Here is a 19,995-nt window from a genome sequence, read left to right as displayed (position 1 = left end):
TAGCTGAATTTTCTTACAAAAATTAGTCATTGATAAATTTGATGAACATTTCACACAAATAACATGATTATAAAAAAATAATATATATTTTTGAAATACAAAAATAAGAATTATTTAATTTTTATCTATTTTTTTTAACAAATACAAGAATAATTTTCATTAACTGGATTCAAGGAATATTTTAAAATACAAAATTAAATACAAATATAAATATAATCTAATCTAATATAATATTAATTTAGGATATTTACATATTATATCATTAATTATATTTTAAAGGTTAAGATTAGTGAAAACTATATTTTATATAAAGTTATCCATAATGCAAGAGTAAATATTATTTATACTAATATAAATTAATTATTTCTCATAACATGTGTGGGTGTGAAAAGGCGGACTAGGTTATTCTAAAGATCAAAACAAATAATTTTAACTATTTAGGAGAAATCAATTTGATATAATCTTTGTGTGTATATGCATAATAAATTATATGTATTAGAACATCGATAATTAATCTCATCTTCAATAATTTTTTTAAAAGTAATCTTACAATCAATAATTGATATGAGTTAATTTAAGTGTTTGAAGTAAGGATAGATTCAAAAACAATCAATGGAGGGGTTGAAAAGTATAAACAAAACATTAACATAATTATTTCTTTTTTTCCTTTGGTTCTTGAAAAAATAATTATTTTATATTTTATCCGGTTATTACATTGGCTATGTTAATTTGAGACATCATCGTCGTCTGATGAAAAACATACTAACGGTTATGATAAAAAAAATTTAAAGAGCAAAATAAAATTCGTAAAATATTTTAAGGACCAAAAGAAAAATCCTAAAGTATCTCAGTGACCACTAAACGTAATGAAACATACTGGTATATATATATATATATATTTTTATTTTTTTTAAAAAAAAGATTTTAATGGCTAATTTGTTTTTACAATATCTAATTATGTGGGTATTTTTCGGAAGGAGTAAACTAAAAATAAAATAAAATATTAGTTTCCATTAATAATAATTACTCTAAGGTGGGTGTCAGTGAGTACCAGGTTCTGGCAGCGTTACATGACCCCACTAATAAACTTGCGAGTTGCGAGCGAGCGGACCGGGAGCTATATATCTTAAGCTTAATAACAACGAAACCAACACAACACATTTCTCATTTCTCTCTTCTAATTCTAATTTATAACCGTCCGCTTATCAGGGACGCCTAGATCAAGCCCTAGTTCTTTCACTTTTCTCTCTATTCCCGATTTTCATCGCCATCATGCATCCTCTTCAATTTCACGATTAGTTCATCGCACTCCGATTCTTCACCATGTTCGAAGCTCACGTAAGAATCTATCTAATCTCCTTCCTTCGCCACTCTCTCTTTTCGGCTGCTAAACAATTTGAATTTGCTTTGCGTCATGTGTTTCTAAATGGAAAAAATTCTGTGGACAGAGGAGATAGTAACATTGCTTTGTTGATGACAGGTTCTTCATTTGCTTCGAAGTTATTTGGGTGAATATGTTCATGGACTCTCTACGGAGGCGTTGAGAATAAGCGTCTGGAAGGGTCTGTATTCTGCCATTTTCTCACATTTTACTCATTTTTATTTAACTGCGTGTGCTGAATTCAAGCATAATTTTAATAGGTTTAGTATTGATTCTTTATGCTGTTTTCTTCGCATGTAAACGTTCTATACTCTGTACGGATGAGATGTCATGTTCATTGTTATTCCAACCAAGACTTGATCTCTGCAGGCGATGTTGTCCTAAAAGATTTGAAACTGAAGGCAGAGGCTCTAAATGCACTAAAACTACCAGTTACAGTCAAAGCTGGCTTTGTTGGTACAATTACATTGAAGGTACATTTAGTCATTTACCATCACTGGTTGTCTGCTGCCAACTTTTGCGTCATCCATTTACCATTGCCTTGGGTTTGTTAGTCATACACACATATATTCATGCATTATTATTTGTTCTATATATCTAAAATTACATGAATAGAATAGATACATATGTACATGCATGTTTAGGTGTCTATAAGAATGTAAATATATGGTATACAGAGGATGTAGGATTTCATAATTGCAAAGCATTTTGTTATATTTTTTTTTGTCAATGCCATGTGCTTTCAAATGGGCTGTTTATTTGATTTTTTTTCTTCCTGTTGCTAATGTGTTATAGGTTCCATGGAAAAGTTTGGGGAAAGAACCTGTCATCGTCTTGATTGATCGTGTGTTTGTTCTAGCTCATCCTGCTCCTGATAGTCGAACTATGAAGGTACAACGTTATTCTTATTTGGTCTAATTAGGGTGCATTTGGAAGAAGTTATTTACAACCTATTTGGACTTATCTTATGACATGGGCACTTGTGTAAGTGTTTGGAAAAGCGTATAAAAATAGCTTATGATATGTTCATAAGCTGTTTTCAGTTATTTCAATTAACAGTACCACTTGTACTGATCTTCATATTATATATAATACTACTATATTTTTGCTGATAAATTTTTTTTTTATTTCAATTAAAACTCTCTGGGATAGCTTATGAAAACAATGTAACCTTATTCCCTTTTTGATTATAAAAACAACTTATAAGTCCTTATATGATAGTGGGTGAGTTTGTTTAAATTAAAAAAAAAAACAACTTTAAAATAACCGCTTTTGAAAAAAACACCTTTTTAATAAGCAAATATGATTTGCTTCTTGAAATAAGTAGAAAACTGCTTATTTTAAGTAAAAGCAGTTTAGACAAGCACATCAGAAAAACATAAAATAAAATTGCTTATTTTATTCAAATAAGAACTTTTTTGAACAATAAGCTTAATCAAACTCATCCAATTACTTGTTCAATAAGCACTTAATTAAACTGTTTACCAAAATGTCACTTTAATACAAATCTATGTCTTGCTAAATTGAGCTTGTTTTGTCACAGGATGAGGATAGGGAAAAACTTTTCGAAGCCAAGCTCCAGCAGATTGAGGTAACATTTATGTAGCTTTTGTAAAATATCTTATTTATGTATTCTAGGGTCTATGGATGTTTGTTATTTCTCAGATGTTTAAAATGAACTAAAATGTAACATGTAAGTCTCTTGGGGGAGGGGGTATATTCTTTTGAAATACAGGGGAGGAAGGTGTCATCATCTCTCTCAAGAGGGTGGATGGGTGTGTGATTTATACTAATTTTCTATTATTAAACAAAGAAATGGAGGTGAGGGGAGGTATTTGCATATGTTTTGTAAACCCAATCATAGTGTAATTCACAGGGGATGAGGAACTATGGATATTTGATTTGTTTTTTTACTTTTTTTTTCTTGGCTTTAGACTAGCATTTGATATTAATGATTGTCTGGTATCCTGCAGAATCAGTTTCTCTTCTTCTTTTAACATTTCTCCATGTTTTTGAGTCTCTGATGTTGTCTTTTCTTCTCTTAAATTAATCCTTCATTTCATCGTGTTATTTTTTAAATAATAAAAGTTTGAGTCAGCTCTCATTTGAACTAAGCCAATTTGTATATGTATTCCAGAAACTTTTTAACAGCTCCAGAGTCTGTTCATTTACCTTTATTTCTTAAATTGTCTTTTGTAATATTCTTTTTGACCTTTTGACCTATACTCCCTTTTTTAATCGTCTTCATGCAGGAAGCAGAGTCAGCCACACTTGATGCAATATCAAAGTCAAAGTTGGGAAGTGTATGACATTGTAATCTGGTTATCTGTTTTAAATTCATTGGGGGTTCTATGTTTTAATTACTCATTTTGCTACCAAGTTGTTTAAAGCAATGAGTGCACTTGTCATGTGTAAGGTCATATCTATCCATATGTCTGTATATAATGGCAATTGTCCATTATATCCATAAGTTAAATTTTGATTATGTTTCATGCTTTGCTTTCTTGTGAGACTATAGTTGGAATCTGATTTTCAATCATGTTGGAGATGAAAAGGCTATTGATCTAGTCATCTGTAAGGGGATATATAGAAGAGTATGCTTCCCATTACAATTAGAAGGATCATCAAACAGATGCATTGCTAAAATGTGATTCATTTTTTGGTTTCTTCTTTATAATTAATTATTCTACTTTGCGGGTTTTGAAAGTTCCTATATTTGCACTTCTATGATGCAATTATATTGGAAAAAATCCAGGTCCCACATCGACTAGAGATAAGACCAAGATAGGGTATATAAGTGAGGGACAACCCTCACCCTATGGGATGACTTTTGTGGTTGAGTTAGACCTAAAACCCACATTCTAAGATAGTATTAGAGCCTATCCTAAATCCATTAAATGGGCCACACACCATATTATCCACGTATCAAGCCCAAACGTGCTGGGCATGAAGGGGTGTGTTGGAAAAAACCTAAGTCCCACTTCGCCGAGAGATAAGACCAAGATAGAGTATATAAGTGAAGGGCAACTCTCATCCTATGAGCTAACTTTTGGGGTTTAGTTAAACCCAAAACCCACATTCTAAGAAATTATGTGAACAAGTTTTTGTTTAGATGTGAGTTGTGAGAAAAAAGACTTGGAGTTAGTTAATGCTAGCATAATTAAATAATAAAAGATCCAATTATGTTTGTTGTTTTTGATAGTGAAATGGGTCAAAGGCATACAATATTACAATGTATAATTGCATTTGGTTGGATTGAGAAAAATTAGAGAAGAGTGAAGAGGTACCATTAGTGGATGGTGTTTTATCTGAGAATGGAAATGATCAAGTCATACGGATAGTGAAATGGGTCAAAATTTAGACGTACAATGTATAATTGCATTTTGTTGGATTGAAAAAATTAGAGAAGAGTGAATAGGTTCCATTTTTGATATGGTGTTTTATCTGAGAATAGAAATGATCAAGTCATACGGATAGTTAGCATATTTTGAGACAAAAATCTAGGGTATCATGGTTGAAGGAGGGGGATTGCAATTCTGGGTATTTCCACAGAATAATAAATTATAGGAGAGCTTACAATGCTATTCCAGGCATTTCTATTGATGGTGTCTGGGTCCAGCAACCCAATTCAGTGAAGAATGCAACTGTTAATTATTTCCAGACCAGATTTACTGAACAGGATTATTCTAGGCCTTATTTGGATGGGGTTCCTTTTAAATCTATTTCTCATGGGCAAAGAGAGCAGATGACTGTCCCCTTCTCTGACCAAGAGATCAAAGAAGCTGTGTGGAGCTGTGGAGGTGATAAATGCCCTGGGCCAGATGGCCTTAATTTCAATTTTATCAAAAAATTTTGGGATATCATGAGTCCAGAGTTTAGAAGATTTGTGGATGAGTTCTATGCTCATGGCAGCTTTCCTAGAGGCAGCAATGCTTCCTTTGTGGCATTAATTCCTAAAATGAATCATCCTCAGTCCTTCAATGATTTTAGGCCTATATCCTTGATAGGTTGTATGTATAAAGTTATAGCTAAGTTGCTGTCTAACAAATTGAGGTCTGTCATGGATGGGTTAATTGATGAAAGGCAGTCAGCCTTCATTAAAGGAAGGCATATTCTCCATGGTATCTTGATCCTCAATGAGGTGGTTGAGGAAGCAAGGAGAAATAAGAAACCAGTGATGATCTTCAAGGTGGATTTTGGAAAGGCCTATGATTCAGTGTCTTGGTCTTTTTTGGATTACATGCTGTTTAGGTTGGGTTTCTGCCCAAAATGGAGATCATGGATATCAGCTTGCCTCCACTCAGCAACTATATCTATTTTGATTAATGGTAGCCTTTCTAAGGAATTTATCCCTACAAGGGGTTTGAGACAAGGGGATCCCCTAGTTCCCTTGCTTTTCAATATTGTAGGTGAAGGTATTACTGGTATGATAAGACAAGCAGTCCACAAAAACCTCTATAGAAGCTTCTAGGTTGGAAAGAAAAAGGAACCTACCAACATTTTGCAGTATGCTGATGATACTGTTTTTGTAGGAGAGGCTGTGTGGGAGAATATTCATGTTATAAAGGCCTTATTAAGAGGATATGAATTAGTTTCTGGTTTAAAGATTAATTTTGCTAAAAGTCAGTTTGGGATAATAGGTGGTGGAGTCAATTGGGCTTTGGAAGCAACTAATATCCTGCACTGCCGACAGCTGGAGTATCCTTTCCTCTATTTAGGCATACCTATTGGGGCTAATCCTTCAAGCCAGCTGGTGTGGGAGCCTCTCATCACTAAATTCAAGTCTAAATTAGCCAAATGGGCTCAGAGAGATATATTCATGGCTGGGAAGATCACCCTTATAAATTCTGTCCTTAATGCCCTCCCAATTTATCTCCTCTCCTTCTTTAAAATACCTCAAAAGGTAGTCAAAAAGCTGATATCCCTCCAAAGGAATTTTCTGTGGGGTGGAGACAATGATCATAAAAAAATTTCTTGGGTGAAATGGGCTGATATTTGTTTGCCTAAGACTGATGGGGGCCTGGGGATAAAGGATATCTCTAATTTCAATTTAGCTCTGATGGGAAGATGGATATGGGCTTTTGCATCTGATCAGCAGCAGCTCTGGGTCAGAATTTTAACTTCAAAATATGGGGGTTGGTCAGAATTCCAAAATGGTAGAGACAAAAGGGGCTATTCCCACTGGTGGAGAGACATTAGAAATCTGTATCATCAGTCGGACTGCAGTATTTTTAAAGACAACCTGTCTTGGAAGGTTGGGTGTGGGGAAAGCATTAAATTCTGGACTGATAATTGGCTAGGGGAACAATACACTCTGCAGCAGAAGTACAATCAGCTATTCCTTATAAGTAGACAGCAAAAGGATCACATCTCTCAAATGGGCCACTTTAATCATAATAGCTGGAGGTGGGACATGAGGTGGAGGAGTTTATGCATGAACACCACCTCAGTAAATTCTGATGGCAAGATTTTTAAGACAATATGGCAGCTGAAAATTCCACCTCGGGCAGTGATCTTCTGTTGGAGACTACTTAAAAATAGACTCCCTACCAAGGTCAACCTCTTAAGAAGAAATGCCATTACTCAGGAAGACACCTGTTCCTTATGTGGTTGTGTGCAGGAGGATGTGGGTCATTTGTTTTTCAACTGTAAGCTGACAAATGGCCTGTGGTGGGAATCTATGAGCTGGGTTCGTGTAGTAGGTCCACTTTCCATTAATCCTGTTCACCACTTCTATCAATTCTGTGATGGGTTCGGGGCAAATGTGAATCATAGTACAAGATGTGGGTGGTGGATTGCCTTAACTAGCTCTATATGGCAGCATAAGAATCATTTGATTTTCCAAGGAAAACCTTTTGATCCCTATAAAGTCATGGAACATGCTATTTTTTTAGCTTGGTCATGGTTAAAGGCTAATGATAAAGATTTTAGTACTAGTTTCAACCATTGGTCCTCTAATATATCCAATTTCGTTGCTTAGTTGGGATTGGGCCTGGTTGTTTTTTGCTGCTTATGTTGATGTATTTCTTGGAGGGTAGCACCTTGGTGCCTTGTAATTTTAATCTCTGGTACCACTGGTACTGGTTTACTTATTAATAAAATATATATATTTTCAGCCTTCCAAAAAAAAAAAAAAAAGTTAGCATATTTCTCTGTCTTTCTCTACACACACACAATCACAAATAAACATATACACAATTGAAGTATATATTATAAAAAGAAATGCCATGATTTTCAAGAACCAGCCTTTTAATCCTGAAAAGGTCATGGATGATGCCCTGTTTCACACTTGGTCATGGCTAAAATATGTTGAGAAGGACTCCCAACTGCACTTTCATTCTTGGTCAACCAATTTACAGGATGTTTTTTCCTAGAGGGGTTGGGCTTGTTGTATTCTGTGGGCTGCCTTCGATTTTCCCTAGAGGGGTTCTCTTTGTATCTTTCTTGCCTTTATCTTTGTATCTTCAGTACAACTAGTACTGAATTTCTTTTATAATATATACTATTGATTTTTGCAGTGCAAAAAAAAAAAAACAATTGAAGTAACATGACTATTGTATTGTCTTATTTTCTTACAGCCATCTTCTGGAAATTCATGGCTAAGTTCTCTAATTTCTACAATTATTGGAAACCTCAAGATATCTATCAGCAATGTGCATATCAGATATGAAGATTCAGTCAGGTTGGTTAACTACCATTTTAATTTCCTTTGGATGGTGTACACGTGTGCATGAAAATTGACATTTAGATTTAATTTATTTTTTTATTAAGGCTAATATATGTTTTATCCTTTTAGGTCCCTAATAAATCAGCCAAGTATTGGCGGTTTTTAAACCGCCAGAAACTGCATTTTAAAAATTTAATGGCCACATCAGCACTTAACAGATCTAATCTAACGGTAGGGATCAAAAACAAAATTTTTAATTTATTAGGGACCTACACCGACTTTTTTATTTATTAGGGACCTACACTGATTTTTTTATTTATTAGGGACGTAAAACAAAATTCTCTAATTTATTAGGAACCTAAAACATATTTAGCCTTTTATGATATTTTTTTCATTTAGCTTTATTTCCATTTGCTTATGCTAATGAAGTGTTGTTTGCAGTAATCCTGGCCATCCATTTTCTTCAGGTGTGACTTTGGCTAAGCTTGCTGCTGTTACAATGGATGAGGAGGGGAATGAAACTTTTGATACAAGTGGTGCTTTGGATAGGCTGAGGAAGGTGAGGAGTCCCTTGCTAAGATAATTTTATGAACGACTTTGAATGTTAATTTAACTCTACAAACCAAATACGAAGATTGTTTTTGATGCAATAAAGCACCATCTTTTATATGTCTTTTATGTTGTAGTTTGTAACTTTGTGTACCTGTGTTTTTACTCTTCTATTGGTTGTTTGCACAGAATTGTTTTGCAATATTTCAGAATTTAGTGGACCACCCACACATGGTGATAGAGTATGGTTATGTTATCTGTATTTGTGCTAGTAACTGGCTCAGCTCTTAGTCATCTTCTAGCTTCTAGATAGTTGCACCAGCTGTCATTCAGTTATGACTGCTGGAGTTAGGTACAAATCAGTTAAGTATCAGTTAGTAGCTTCTACTATATTGTAGCCTAGCCTATCTGTATATAAAGGTCTGTAACATTTTTTCTTTCTATAATCAGAATACCTTTTCAATTAATAAACATTTTCAGTGCAGTTTCTTTTGTCTCTCTAAGTTCTTTACACTGTAATGATTCAAGGCAGGTGGTGTTCATAATTCCAGAAAAAAATGGATAATCTTTTGCTCTATCTTCCAATAGCTAGATGGTTTGAGTTGGGGAGTTTGGTAGGCAATTTCTGGCTGGTTTTATTCTGGTGTTCATGATATGAATTCCGTGGCCAATTTTTGTCACTTGATCTTTTTCCTCCTGTGGCCTATGCATGGAACAAAGTATAGTTGTGGTAGACATATTAGCCAAGCCATTGCTGGGTTCCCTTGAGTCTCTTTGATATAGTTTGATCCTTGTTACCCCCATTTTTAATTTAAATGCTTAACTTACAGTTCAAGTGGGATTTTGTATGTTTACAGTGAGTAAACTTAATATTTTGGTCTGATGAATATTTTGTTCTCATTCCAGTCAGTGCACCTTGAGAGACTAGCTCTTTATCATGATTCTAACCAGCTTCCTTGGGAGATTGATAAGAGATGGGCGGATATAAATCCACAAGAATGGATTGAGGTTTATTCTACTTTGATAACTTCCATCTTCTCATTCTATGACCCACATATATATTAATATATAACTGCCAATTGCTTTATTGGTATGGTATGTGACCTTCGCATTTTGTTTTACATGTCTTTCATTTTTGTTTTGTACTAGATATTTGAAGATGGCATAAATGAGCCTACTGGGGATCATAAGTTGGTACCTAAGTGGGCTAGGAATCGCACGTACTTGGTTTATCCTATCAATGCAGTCCTACAGTATCATCGTCTTGGAAACCAAGAAAGAGTTAATCCTGATATTCCATTTGAGAAAGTTACGCTTGTCCTCACAGATATCTCTCTAACTCTTACAGAGGTATTTTATTTTTAATTATTTGATATTTCTCTAGAATCAATGCTTATTTTAGTTCTAAACAGGAACCTAATTAAGATAACAATAGAAGCCTGGATTCTTTAAAGCATCTTCCTTGTTTGTATTAGATACTTGCTTGTATTGAATATATACTGGAATATCATATAAGATGAATACTTAGCTTAGCTTCCTTATAGCATGCTAGCAACTGATTATTTATAAGTTCAGATTTGTAAATCACTTGAATGTAATTCATTATCTTCTCTTAGATTTCTCACTTTATCAGAACATTTTCTTTCACTTTCTTCTGTTTTCTTGCTTTCAAACACACTGAAATTCTTACAACTTATGGCTTTATTGGTTTTATGTGCATTGATATTTTATAATATTATATATAATTTTTAATATACATGATGTTTTGTTGTGTCCCACTGTGTACCTATATCCTAATTTTTAAGAAATTCTGTATCACCATTTATAGTTGTCATATCCCTGTACCTGTGTCTGTGCATCATAAGAGGGCATGCTATTATGTCTTTGATTTGAAACTGGTAAAGTACATGCTATATTATTGATCTACTACTGAAAATCAGTCAATCCTGTTACTGATTTGTTATGGCATCTGTAACAAATGGATATCTGTACAATAGAAGGTCCTCTCACATTCCTATCTGGTTCTGTAGAGCACCCATTATTAAAGAAGAAAACTGAAAACAAGGAAAACCAAATAGTACAGCGTCTGTGAGGGATGCCCTGCCTCCCTAACTTACGTTAGTTAGATATGTTGTGTATGTATTTATTAATGAATTAGCTATAATGAAGAATACAACAGCATGGAGGGTTGGTTGTGGGGATAAGTTCAAATTTTGGGAGGATGCATGGATGGGGGGAGAGGAGCCGTTAATTGCAAGATTCCCTAGGTTGTATAGCATTTCTACTCAGCAACACCAAAGTATACAGCATATGGGGGCCATCAAAGATGCAGGTTGGGAATGGGACTTTAGGTGGAGAAGACCACTGTTTGATAGTGAAGTAGATTTGGTGGTGTCATTCTTATCAGATGTTACAAGCCACCCAATTCAGCCTCACAAGACTGATCAATGGGTGTGGAAGGCAGACCCGGGTGGGCAGTACACGGCTAAATCTGCCTACTATGTGTTTCGGGGGGAAATAGTTGAACAGCAACAAGATGGAGCGTTTGAGGAGCTGTGGAAGATCAAGCTTCCGTCTAAAATTGTTATATTTGCATGGAGACTAATAAGAGATAGACTACCAACTAGAGTAAACTTGCGGAGGCGACAGATTCAGCTTGGAGATTCACGATGTCCATTCTGCCGAGTTGAGGAGGAGAGTGCAGGTCACCTATTCTTCTTGTGCAGAAAGATCATTCCAATATGGTGGGAATCTTTATCTTGGGTGAACTTGTCAGGTGCTTTCCCAAACCATCCAAGGCACCACTTTCTTCAACACATTTATGGAGTGACAGAGGGAATGAGGTCTAGTAGATGGAAATGGTGGTGGATGGCATTGACATGGACCATTTGGAAGCACAGGAATACTATTATCTTCTCAAATGGCTCATTCAATGCTAACGGAATCCTAGATGATGCAATTTTCTTACTATGGACGTGGCTCACAAATTTGGAGAAGGATTTTAATACACACTATAATTACTGGTCTTCCAACATCAGAGCAGGGTTCCTAAATAGAATAGGATAGAATATTAGTGCAGATTTCTGTATAACCTATATGTTCTTTCAGATTGGTTCAAACTGTGTTGGGACCAAATCTGAACTGCTACTTGTATTGTCAGTACCTCTGGTACTCAATTAATGTATAATATTATGTTTGCTGATAAAAAAAAAATTGAATTAGCTAAGTGTAAGTGTGGTATGATTGGTATAAGCCAGACCAGTAATACTCGGTATGTTCTAACAATTTACTTTCTAACTTCACTTTCTCTAACTCACCCATTGTCTGTGTTTCTTTGAAAATATTGTTTACTGGTTCCTCTGTGAATTACAGGCTCAGTATCATGATTGGATTAAACTTTTGGAAGCTGTTTCAAGATACAAGACATATATGGAAGTTTCTCATTTACGACCTGTAGTTCCCATCTCCAAGGCTCCTTATTTGTGGTGGCAGTATGCTGCACAGGCTGTACTCCAGAAGCAGCAGAAGTGGTATCTTGAATTTTTTATTTTGTTAAATAAGTCATCTACCTTTTTGTAAATGGTACGGAGAGAATTTTGAGAAAACATTATAGAGAACACTATTGTTATTGATGTATTCTGTGTAATTGAAACATAATGAGAGAGACATACAATCATTTATTTATAGAGCTGTTGACAGTTAGCTTAGATCTTAACAGAAGCTTCTAGACACAGCTGTCACAATAACTGCTGTGTAATCAACTCAGTAACCACCCGAGAGAGTCAGTTAAAAAATGCTCTTGGTACAACACTCTCCCCCTCTCCCACAAAGAAAAGAAAAAACTCAAGATTGGTGAGATTGAAAAGGGAGCTGAACACCTTAAGTTTTTCTCCTAGAAACAGAAATCTGGTGGGAGGGGCTTGATGTAAGCCACCCCTTTGATATCTGGCAGGAACATGCAGTACAGTGAGATGTTTGCTGAGATCCTTTTCTCTAACAAAGAACAGATCTCCATGTGCTTAGTCCTTGCATGGAGAACAGGGCTGTGAGCTAGAGAAACAGTACTCTGGTTGTCACAGTCATGATAGTAGAATTGAGATTCAAATCGTGAATTGGAAGGCCTAATCTTGAATTGAATTGTATCGTGAATTGTAAGATTCGTGATTGATAATAAAACATAACATATACAATTAACAAAGACATATAAAATGCTGATAAAAAGAACAAAGACGTATAAAAGCACAAATTCATAAACAATAACACAGTATTGTATAAAGGAGCAGTCACTCAACTGCCTCATGGGTAGTTAGTAAGTGCCAGGCTGTTAAGTTTGTTATGCCAGCTATCACTATGACAGCTGTGCTTATAAATACACTGTTGTACTCAATTATTGAGTGGGTTAATAAAACTTATTTTCCATCTTCTTTTCTCTTAATTCAAGATGGTATACAGAGCTTAGATGATCTCTAATGGCCGAAGTCGATTCTCGTCCCTCCTCTTCCACTCCCATCACATTTGTGTGCACAATCTCTGAGAAGCTTGATGATAAGAACTTTCTTCTATGGTGCCAGCAGTTGGAACCTGTTATCAAAGCGTACCATCTTCAACACTTGACAGTTAGCTTAGATCTTAAAAATAGGCTCTAGACACGACTGTACTCTGTACTGAGAGAGTCAGTTAAAAGACCACTCTACTTGCACTTGTAATGAGATATGTAACTAACTCAGTGCTGAGAAATTCAGTTAAAAGACCACTCTCTGTACAACACTTGCACTTCTAATGAAATATGTATTCCCATTCATTCCTGGAATCTGGATCCGAGGCTAACTTGTGTTTTGTATTCAATCAGTTACCGCTTGTCATGGGACCAAATTCGGCATCTTTGTCAGTGTCGACGTCGATATATTCAGTTCTATGTGGCTTCTCTTCAACATTCATCACATGTCAATCAAACAGAAATCAGAGAAATAGAGAAAGATCTTGATTCAAAAGTGATTCTTCTATGGAGGTGTGTATAATTTTTTTTGCTATTGTGCTGATGCTTGTTGAAGGTGGATGTATTTTTCTTAAAATATCATGCTTTATGACTATTGTTTTGGCATTTCAATAATAAGATAAACACTTTTATTTTTGTGCATGCATGATTTACTGGAATGGAGAAGCTTGTAACCGTTAGTTTTGTAGTAATCTATTTTTTAACAATTTTTAAATAAGAATTTAATGATAGTGAATAGCTCTTGATTAAGAAATGGTTAAGAAAATGAAATGAAGAGAGAAAAAATAGAGATTTTGGGTTCTGAATTTAGTGATTTGTCAGTATTTATCTGTTAGTTTGATCTCCTTTGTACCCTTTTCTTCTATTAAAATTATCTAAATGACCTTAATTGAGGGAAGCCAAAAAGACCACTGTATCCAATAAAAATGTGTCCTTAACAGCCCTTTGAAGAAGTCAGTAGACAAATTCATATCTGTTGGATTGTGCTGCAAAGCTGCCATAATTGCGGTCATCCCTAGCCTGCTTTAGTTGTGGTCTTTTTGGAGGCTGTTTTAATTGTATGCTCAAGGGTGGTGGATTAGTCCCACATTGACTAGAATTGGGCAATACTTGCCTTAGAATCTGGTTTTGTGGGGTTGAGTTAGGCCCTAAGACCAAATTTTGAGTGTTCCTAAAAATTTTTGTTTCTTTTTCTTCATCTACCATAAGACCAAATTGGACATGGCTTAGGAATTATGAGAAAGGCTTCACAGAACATTTTAATCACTGGTCCAGCAATATTAGACAAACTTTTCTGTACCAGTAGAGGTTTCAATATTAGCTACTAGTTTTGTTTTCTTTGGTTTCTATAGAGTGGTTCCTTCTCAGACTATTTTGTCTGATTATGGAACCATTACCATGGTTACCTCCCTTCTGTATTTCAGTACCTCTGGTGCTCTTTCTATATATATAATATATTATCTTTGCTGACCAAAAAAAAAAAAAATACTAGGAAATGTCATCATCCTTTTTTTGGGGGGGGGGGGGGGGGGGATTACCATTTGTCTTCTTCTTGTCATATATGTTCATTTATAAATGAAAAGAGGATATATCTGTTTGTCAATTTTGTTTGGTATCTATAGGCTACTAGCTCATGCCAAGGTTGAATCTGTGAAATCAAAGGTAGCAGCTGAAGAAAGGAAGATCAAGAAAAAGAGCTGGTTTTCATTTAAATGGTACATAGCAACTTCATTACTTCTGCATATTATCATTTGGCGTTGTTGAAGTTTGTGCTTTTGTGGATTAAATTCAGCAATATTTCTTGGTCTTGCTGAATCTGTTTTTTTTAAAGATTTTGTCAGTATGCATGAGCATTTACTGTAGTTCCATTTTTATGTAGGCGTGATAGTGACATGGAAGAATCCTCCTTGGATGATGCTTCTGAAGAGCAACAGCTTAGAGAAGAATGGCAGGCTATTAATAAGTTACTAAGTTACCAGCCTGAGGAGGAGTTGATGTTACGATCTGCAAAAGATATGCAGAATATGGTCCAGTTTCTGGTAACTGTATCTGTTGGTCAGGCAGCTGCCAGGATAATGAGTGTGAATCAGGAGGAAATTGTCTGTGGTCGATTTGAGCAACTTCACGTGTCAACCAAGTTCAAGCATCACAGTGTTTACTGTGATGTGTTACTAAAATTTTATGGTTTATCTGCTCCAGAAGGTTCACTTACACAGGTTTGCTTCCATGCAATGTATGATGCATAAATATATTATGTCATAATTTTCAATTTGCTAAAATTATCCAAAGTTTTTATTTGTTTTTACTTACATTTGGGTTCCTCTTTTTCCTGTTCTACTATTTTACGTGTCCCTTTAAAGGTTCCTTAAAATTCCATAGTTTGTCTCAATTGCTAATATAATTGAAGTCTAGTGGTTTTTCTTTTTAGATTTTGTTTGTTAGTTCATATTTGTTGGGAACTTGATGTGCAGAGTGTCTATAGTGAGCAGAAGGTGAATGCATTAGTGGCTAGTTTTGTGCACTTACCAATTGGGGAGAATATTGACTGGAGATTGTCAGCTACAATTGCTCCCTGCCATGTTACGGTAATTTCTCAGTCTTTAGGAGAGTAAAAAAGGAGTTTATTATTTTCCCATTTCCCTGAAACCTTTTATTTTCCTTTTACTTTTTTGTTTTATAATTTTCTTCTTTTCTTTGAAAAGATCTCTCTCTGGGCCCAATACTGAGTCTCTTTCATTCCCCTAAAATAGCTGAGCTAAGACTTGATGTCAGCTCCTATAAGAGTTGCAAAGGAAGTAATATCTCTGAAGGGTTTGGCATTGCACTCTTGCTAAATATATCACATCCCTAAACACAACACCTAAATACTTCTGAGGGGCATCTATTCAAAGCCTTGGAATTTAATAAACAAATCTTTCAATAGACAGTTGATGGAATGGTTATTCATCAAATATTTTAATTTGAAAGAACTAAATAATTGAAAAGAGTGGTTGCAAAATAGAAAAACTTGTACGTCTTAATGGTTTGAAATCGAAACTATTCAATTTAGTAGGTTCTTGTTTTTCATCATTTTATCTTTGGAATCTTTCTTACTCTTTACTTACAGGTTTTGATGGAAAGTATTGATCGTGTCTTGGAGTTTTTAAAACGAAGTAAGGCTGTCAGTCCTACTGTTGCATTGGAGACAGCTACAGCCTTGCAGGTGATTATATCCTGGTGTATGACTTTGGTTAAAATATTGTCAAATTAAATAAATATGATTGATAAGAATGCCACAACTTTTGTTCCTGAATTTCCTTTTTCTTGTGTGTTTTAATTTGTTTATTTTAGCTCAGTTACACTTCATATAAGAATGTGTTTCTTTTAGATTATCTTTTGAATTGTTTGGATAAGATTAAAAAAAGAATCAGAATCTGTAAAAAAAAATCTGTTTTAGCTTTTTTTTAAAAAGCTGATAGAAACAGCTTTCCAAAATAATCATTTGTAATAGATGAAAGAGAAAGTAGAGCAATATAGGAATCAGTTGTTTATACATAAATATTTATTGAATTTTAAAAATTATGGTGACACAGAACAACTATAACTTCAGTTAGTTATCTGAAGCTAAAGCTTTTGTATTCTATGTGTGTTTGGATGATCAATGACAAAATTGATTTTGAAGTGATGTGATTTATGTTTGGTTGTTTTTATTGTAAAAGTAAGTTAGTAGTAAAATTCAGTATCAAAACTTTGATCCCATACAAAAGCTATCAAAAGTTGCTTCAATTCATAATCAATTTTGGAGACAGAATTAATTCCTCATTGTGAAACCATGCGTATGAATTTATCTAAAATAACGTTAACTGGTAATTCAATGTGATTCTGGAAAATCCAATGTGAAATCCGACACACACTATATTGTTACATGCACGGGCTACACATATACTCTAAATCTATGTGTTGCATGGGCTTCACCTTAAAAAAATATTTCTTATGCTAAGGTTTGTGTATTTAAGGATCAAACCGATGCCAAATTTTTGGTGTATGGGAAAATGGAATCAAAATATTATTTATGCAAGAAAATTGAGCAGATCTAGTCCCTGGACAAAAAGTGCATTTTGGGATTGAGTTGCTTCTCTCTGTCTGAATACATAAATTACAAAATCTTTTGTGGATTTTCTAGGGATATGCCGAGGGACCAGAGTCTATAGAGTCTGGAGTGATGAGTATATTTTGTTTTATTGATTTATATTTTTGCTTTGCTGTTTGTTTGGGAGTTATTTTTTCTTTCTCCCATGTATGTATTTCCTCCTCTCGTTTAAAAATCTAATTGTGTGTGAAAAAAAAAGTCCATTAGTAAGTGAACTGTCTGCCCTCAAGGCAATGAATATGATTATCTTGAAATTAAAAGTAAATTGTGAAAAGCGAAACATGTGAATATGATTCGTAAATTTAAAAGGAAAAAAAGTAAAATTATATCCTTCTGAGCTGATTTTTTTAACTGACAATTGCGAGGGCAGATGAAGTTTGAGAAAGTGACTCGTAGAGCACAGGAGCAATTTCAAATGGTTTTAGAAAAACAAAGCAGGTTATCATCGATTGTTATTCTCCTTTTCTTTTGGGCCATGTGTTTGATTTCTCCGTCTTCAATGCTTGTTGTTGCTTTGATTTTCTCTGTTTTTCATGTTCATACCTATGAAAACTTTGTTTGCAATGTTCATTCTCAAATCTTGTGTATTTTAGTGAGAGATGTGACCAGCAAAGCTTTTCCCGTGGAATATATGAGGGAAAATTATTGCCATAGAAGTTACTAGCCTTTTTATTGTGTAACAAAGGAAATCTGTTCCACTTATTCATTTATTTTTCATTTTTTTGGATTACATTGTTGCCATGCCCAATTTGAAAATTGATACTTTAGTATTTTTTTTCAGTTTGTTTTTTGTTAAATTGAAAAAGCACATAATGCTCATTTACAGATTCTTGTTTCTGACTGATTTTCAGATTTGCATTTGATATTGATCTTGATGCTCCTAAAGTTAGAGTTCCACTCAGAACCAGTGGTTCAGACTTATGTGATAGTCATTTTCTTCTGGATTTTGGTCATTTTACTCTGCACACTGCAGTAAGCTACTTGAAATACAAGATTTTGAGTTGCGCTTATGATGTGGGTTGGCATTTTCTTTACCAATTCAGTGTTTTCACAGGAAAGCCAGTCTGATGAGAAGAGGAATCTTTATTCTCGGTTTTACATATCTGGACGAGATATTGCTGCCTTTTTTACAGACTGTGGCTCTGATTTTGGGAGTTGTAGTATGGTGAAATCAAGTGTTGACAGTCAAGTAATGAATTCACCTATTGCCAAAAAAGATGAAAATGCCTATTATCTCATTGATAGGTGTGGAATGGCAGTACTTGTTAATCAGGTTTGTTTCCTATATACTAATATCCAAACTGTTCTACAGTAATTTTCTGGATGACATTTTGATGTCCATAACTTGTCCATATTATGTTTGTCTCTGGTTATTCAAGATTAAAGTGCCTCATCCAAGTTATCCATCCACTCTTATTTCCATTCAAGTGCCAAACCTTGGCATTCACTTTTCATCAGAGAGATATTTTAGAATCATGGAACTTCTGAGCTTATTGTACGAGACTATGGAAAATTGTAGTCAGCCTACAACTGATAATTTCCAATCTAAAGTTGTTCCTTGGAGTCCTGTTGATCTTGCCACTGATGGTAGAATTCTAATTTGGAAGGTAATTCCACAATTATTGTTAGATTTACACACTGGCCATTTACGCTAAAGGTAATAATTTATTCCATTCAATAAAATTGAAAATAATACTTCATTTTGTAGGGAATTGGCAATTCTGTTGCTACATGGAATCCTTGTTTCCTGGTGCTCTCAGGATCATATCTTTATGTGTTTGAATCTGCAAAGTCTCAGAATTACCAGCGATACCTAAGGTTTTGTGCACCTTTTTCTCTTTTGCCTCTTGGACATCAATTCCATTGTTATTTTATGAAAGAAAAAAAATTATTGAAGAGAAGAAAAGAACATTTACTTGGTTTTTAATGGGGCCAAATTGAACCCATTTAAAAAATTAGGGACCTAATTGAACCTTTGAAAAGTAAAGGACTTCACTTAACCATTAAAAATTACAGGACCTAATTGAACTTTTATATAATAAGAGGACCAAATTAATATATGGGGGTTTCTTGTAGGGCATCTGTGTTATGTATTTTTGGACTCATGTTCCTGGAGACTTTATCTCCTACTTATCTTGTAGTACCACTGGTACTATTATTTGATTAATATATATATTATATCTTTGCAGTCCAAAAAAAAAAAAAAAGAGGACCAAATTAAACCTAAAAAATTAAATTAGAGGACAAAAAGTAAGTAAACCTAAAAAAGCATAAGCAAGGCTGCTGAGTGCTGAGTTTGTCTGCTTGCCAGAAATAGAAACTCCTTTAAAACAGTGTTCAAAACATCATCCTATATAGGAAGTTTTGGGATTAAGGAGGCTCCCTTAATCTCATTAGCTTTCTTCTCCTTGCAGATGCACCAATAAACTGCACATTATTGCAAAATTGTCATTTCTTGTCAAAATCTTTGTATAAAATAAATAATCAACAATAAGCATAAAGGCGTATCCAATTCCCTTTATGGATCACAACTGTTTCCTAGGAAAGTAGCTGCCTTTTATGCAAAAGAGACTAGCCAACTGTTTCTGAGTTTGTTCTGCATATAATATTTACTGGGAGGAGGGGAAGTACAAGGCTTTGAAATGAGTTATATTGATCCTTTTGAGTATTCCTTCTGAGCAAAGAAGTTAATCCTAGAAAGAGCTCTGTACTCACTAATAGGTTTGTCTAGCAGGAATTTAATGGACTTAGGAGTGAGTTGGTAACTGAAACAT

At 34.5% G+C, this 19,995-nt stretch overlaps 1 protein-coding gene across 2 annotated transcripts in view; it reads left to right on the top strand.

Moving 5' to 3' along the window:
- Positions 1–1,094: 1,094 nt before the first annotated feature.
- The window catches only part of LOC100782481 (uncharacterized), a 56,253-nt gene continuing 37,352 nt past the window's right edge, over positions 1,095–19,995 (top strand). The window contains exons 1-21 of one of the 2 annotated variants that reach the window (XM_006583910.4): positions 1,095–1,338; positions 1,481–1,562; positions 1,751–1,854; positions 2,177–2,272; positions 2,925–2,972; positions 3,634–3,684; positions 7,960–8,063; positions 8,490–8,607; positions 9,504–9,605; positions 9,747–9,947; positions 11,970–12,127; positions 13,447–13,605; positions 14,715–14,807; positions 14,972–15,308; positions 15,564–15,677; positions 16,199–16,294; positions 17,592–17,659; positions 18,073–18,193; positions 18,276–18,494; positions 18,601–18,828; positions 18,930–19,039. In XM_006583910.4, the coding sequence (XP_006583973.1) occupies positions 1,324–1,338; positions 1,481–1,562; positions 1,751–1,854; positions 2,177–2,272; positions 2,925–2,972; positions 3,634–3,684; positions 7,960–8,063; positions 8,490–8,607; positions 9,504–9,605; positions 9,747–9,947; positions 11,970–12,127; positions 13,447–13,605; positions 14,715–14,807; positions 14,972–15,308; positions 15,564–15,677; positions 16,199–16,294; positions 17,592–17,659; positions 18,073–18,193; positions 18,276–18,494; positions 18,601–18,828; positions 18,930–19,039 (2,624 nt within the window). In that variant the 5' untranslated portion in view covers positions 1,095–1,323. Of the gene's footprint in view, positions 1,339–1,480; positions 1,563–1,750; positions 1,855–2,176; positions 2,273–2,924; positions 2,973–3,633; positions 3,695–7,959; positions 8,064–8,489; positions 8,608–9,503; positions 9,606–9,746; positions 9,948–11,969; positions 12,128–13,446; positions 13,606–14,714; positions 14,808–14,971; positions 15,309–15,563; positions 15,678–16,198; positions 16,295–17,591; positions 17,660–18,072; positions 18,194–18,275; positions 18,495–18,600; positions 18,829–18,929; positions 19,040–19,995 lie in introns of those variants that run through there. The other variant, XM_014778196.3, reaches the window with a different exon arrangement.

Source organism: Glycine max, chromosome 7 (genome assembly GCF_000004515.6).
Source record: "Glycine max cultivar Williams 82 chromosome 7, Glycine_max_v4.0, whole genome shotgun sequence".
NCBI classification, from domain to species: domain Eukaryota; kingdom Viridiplantae; phylum Streptophyta; class Magnoliopsida; order Fabales; family Fabaceae; genus Glycine; species Glycine max.
Note: the sequence above shows the minus strand (reverse complement) of the source record. Positions and strands in the feature narration are given on the sequence as shown.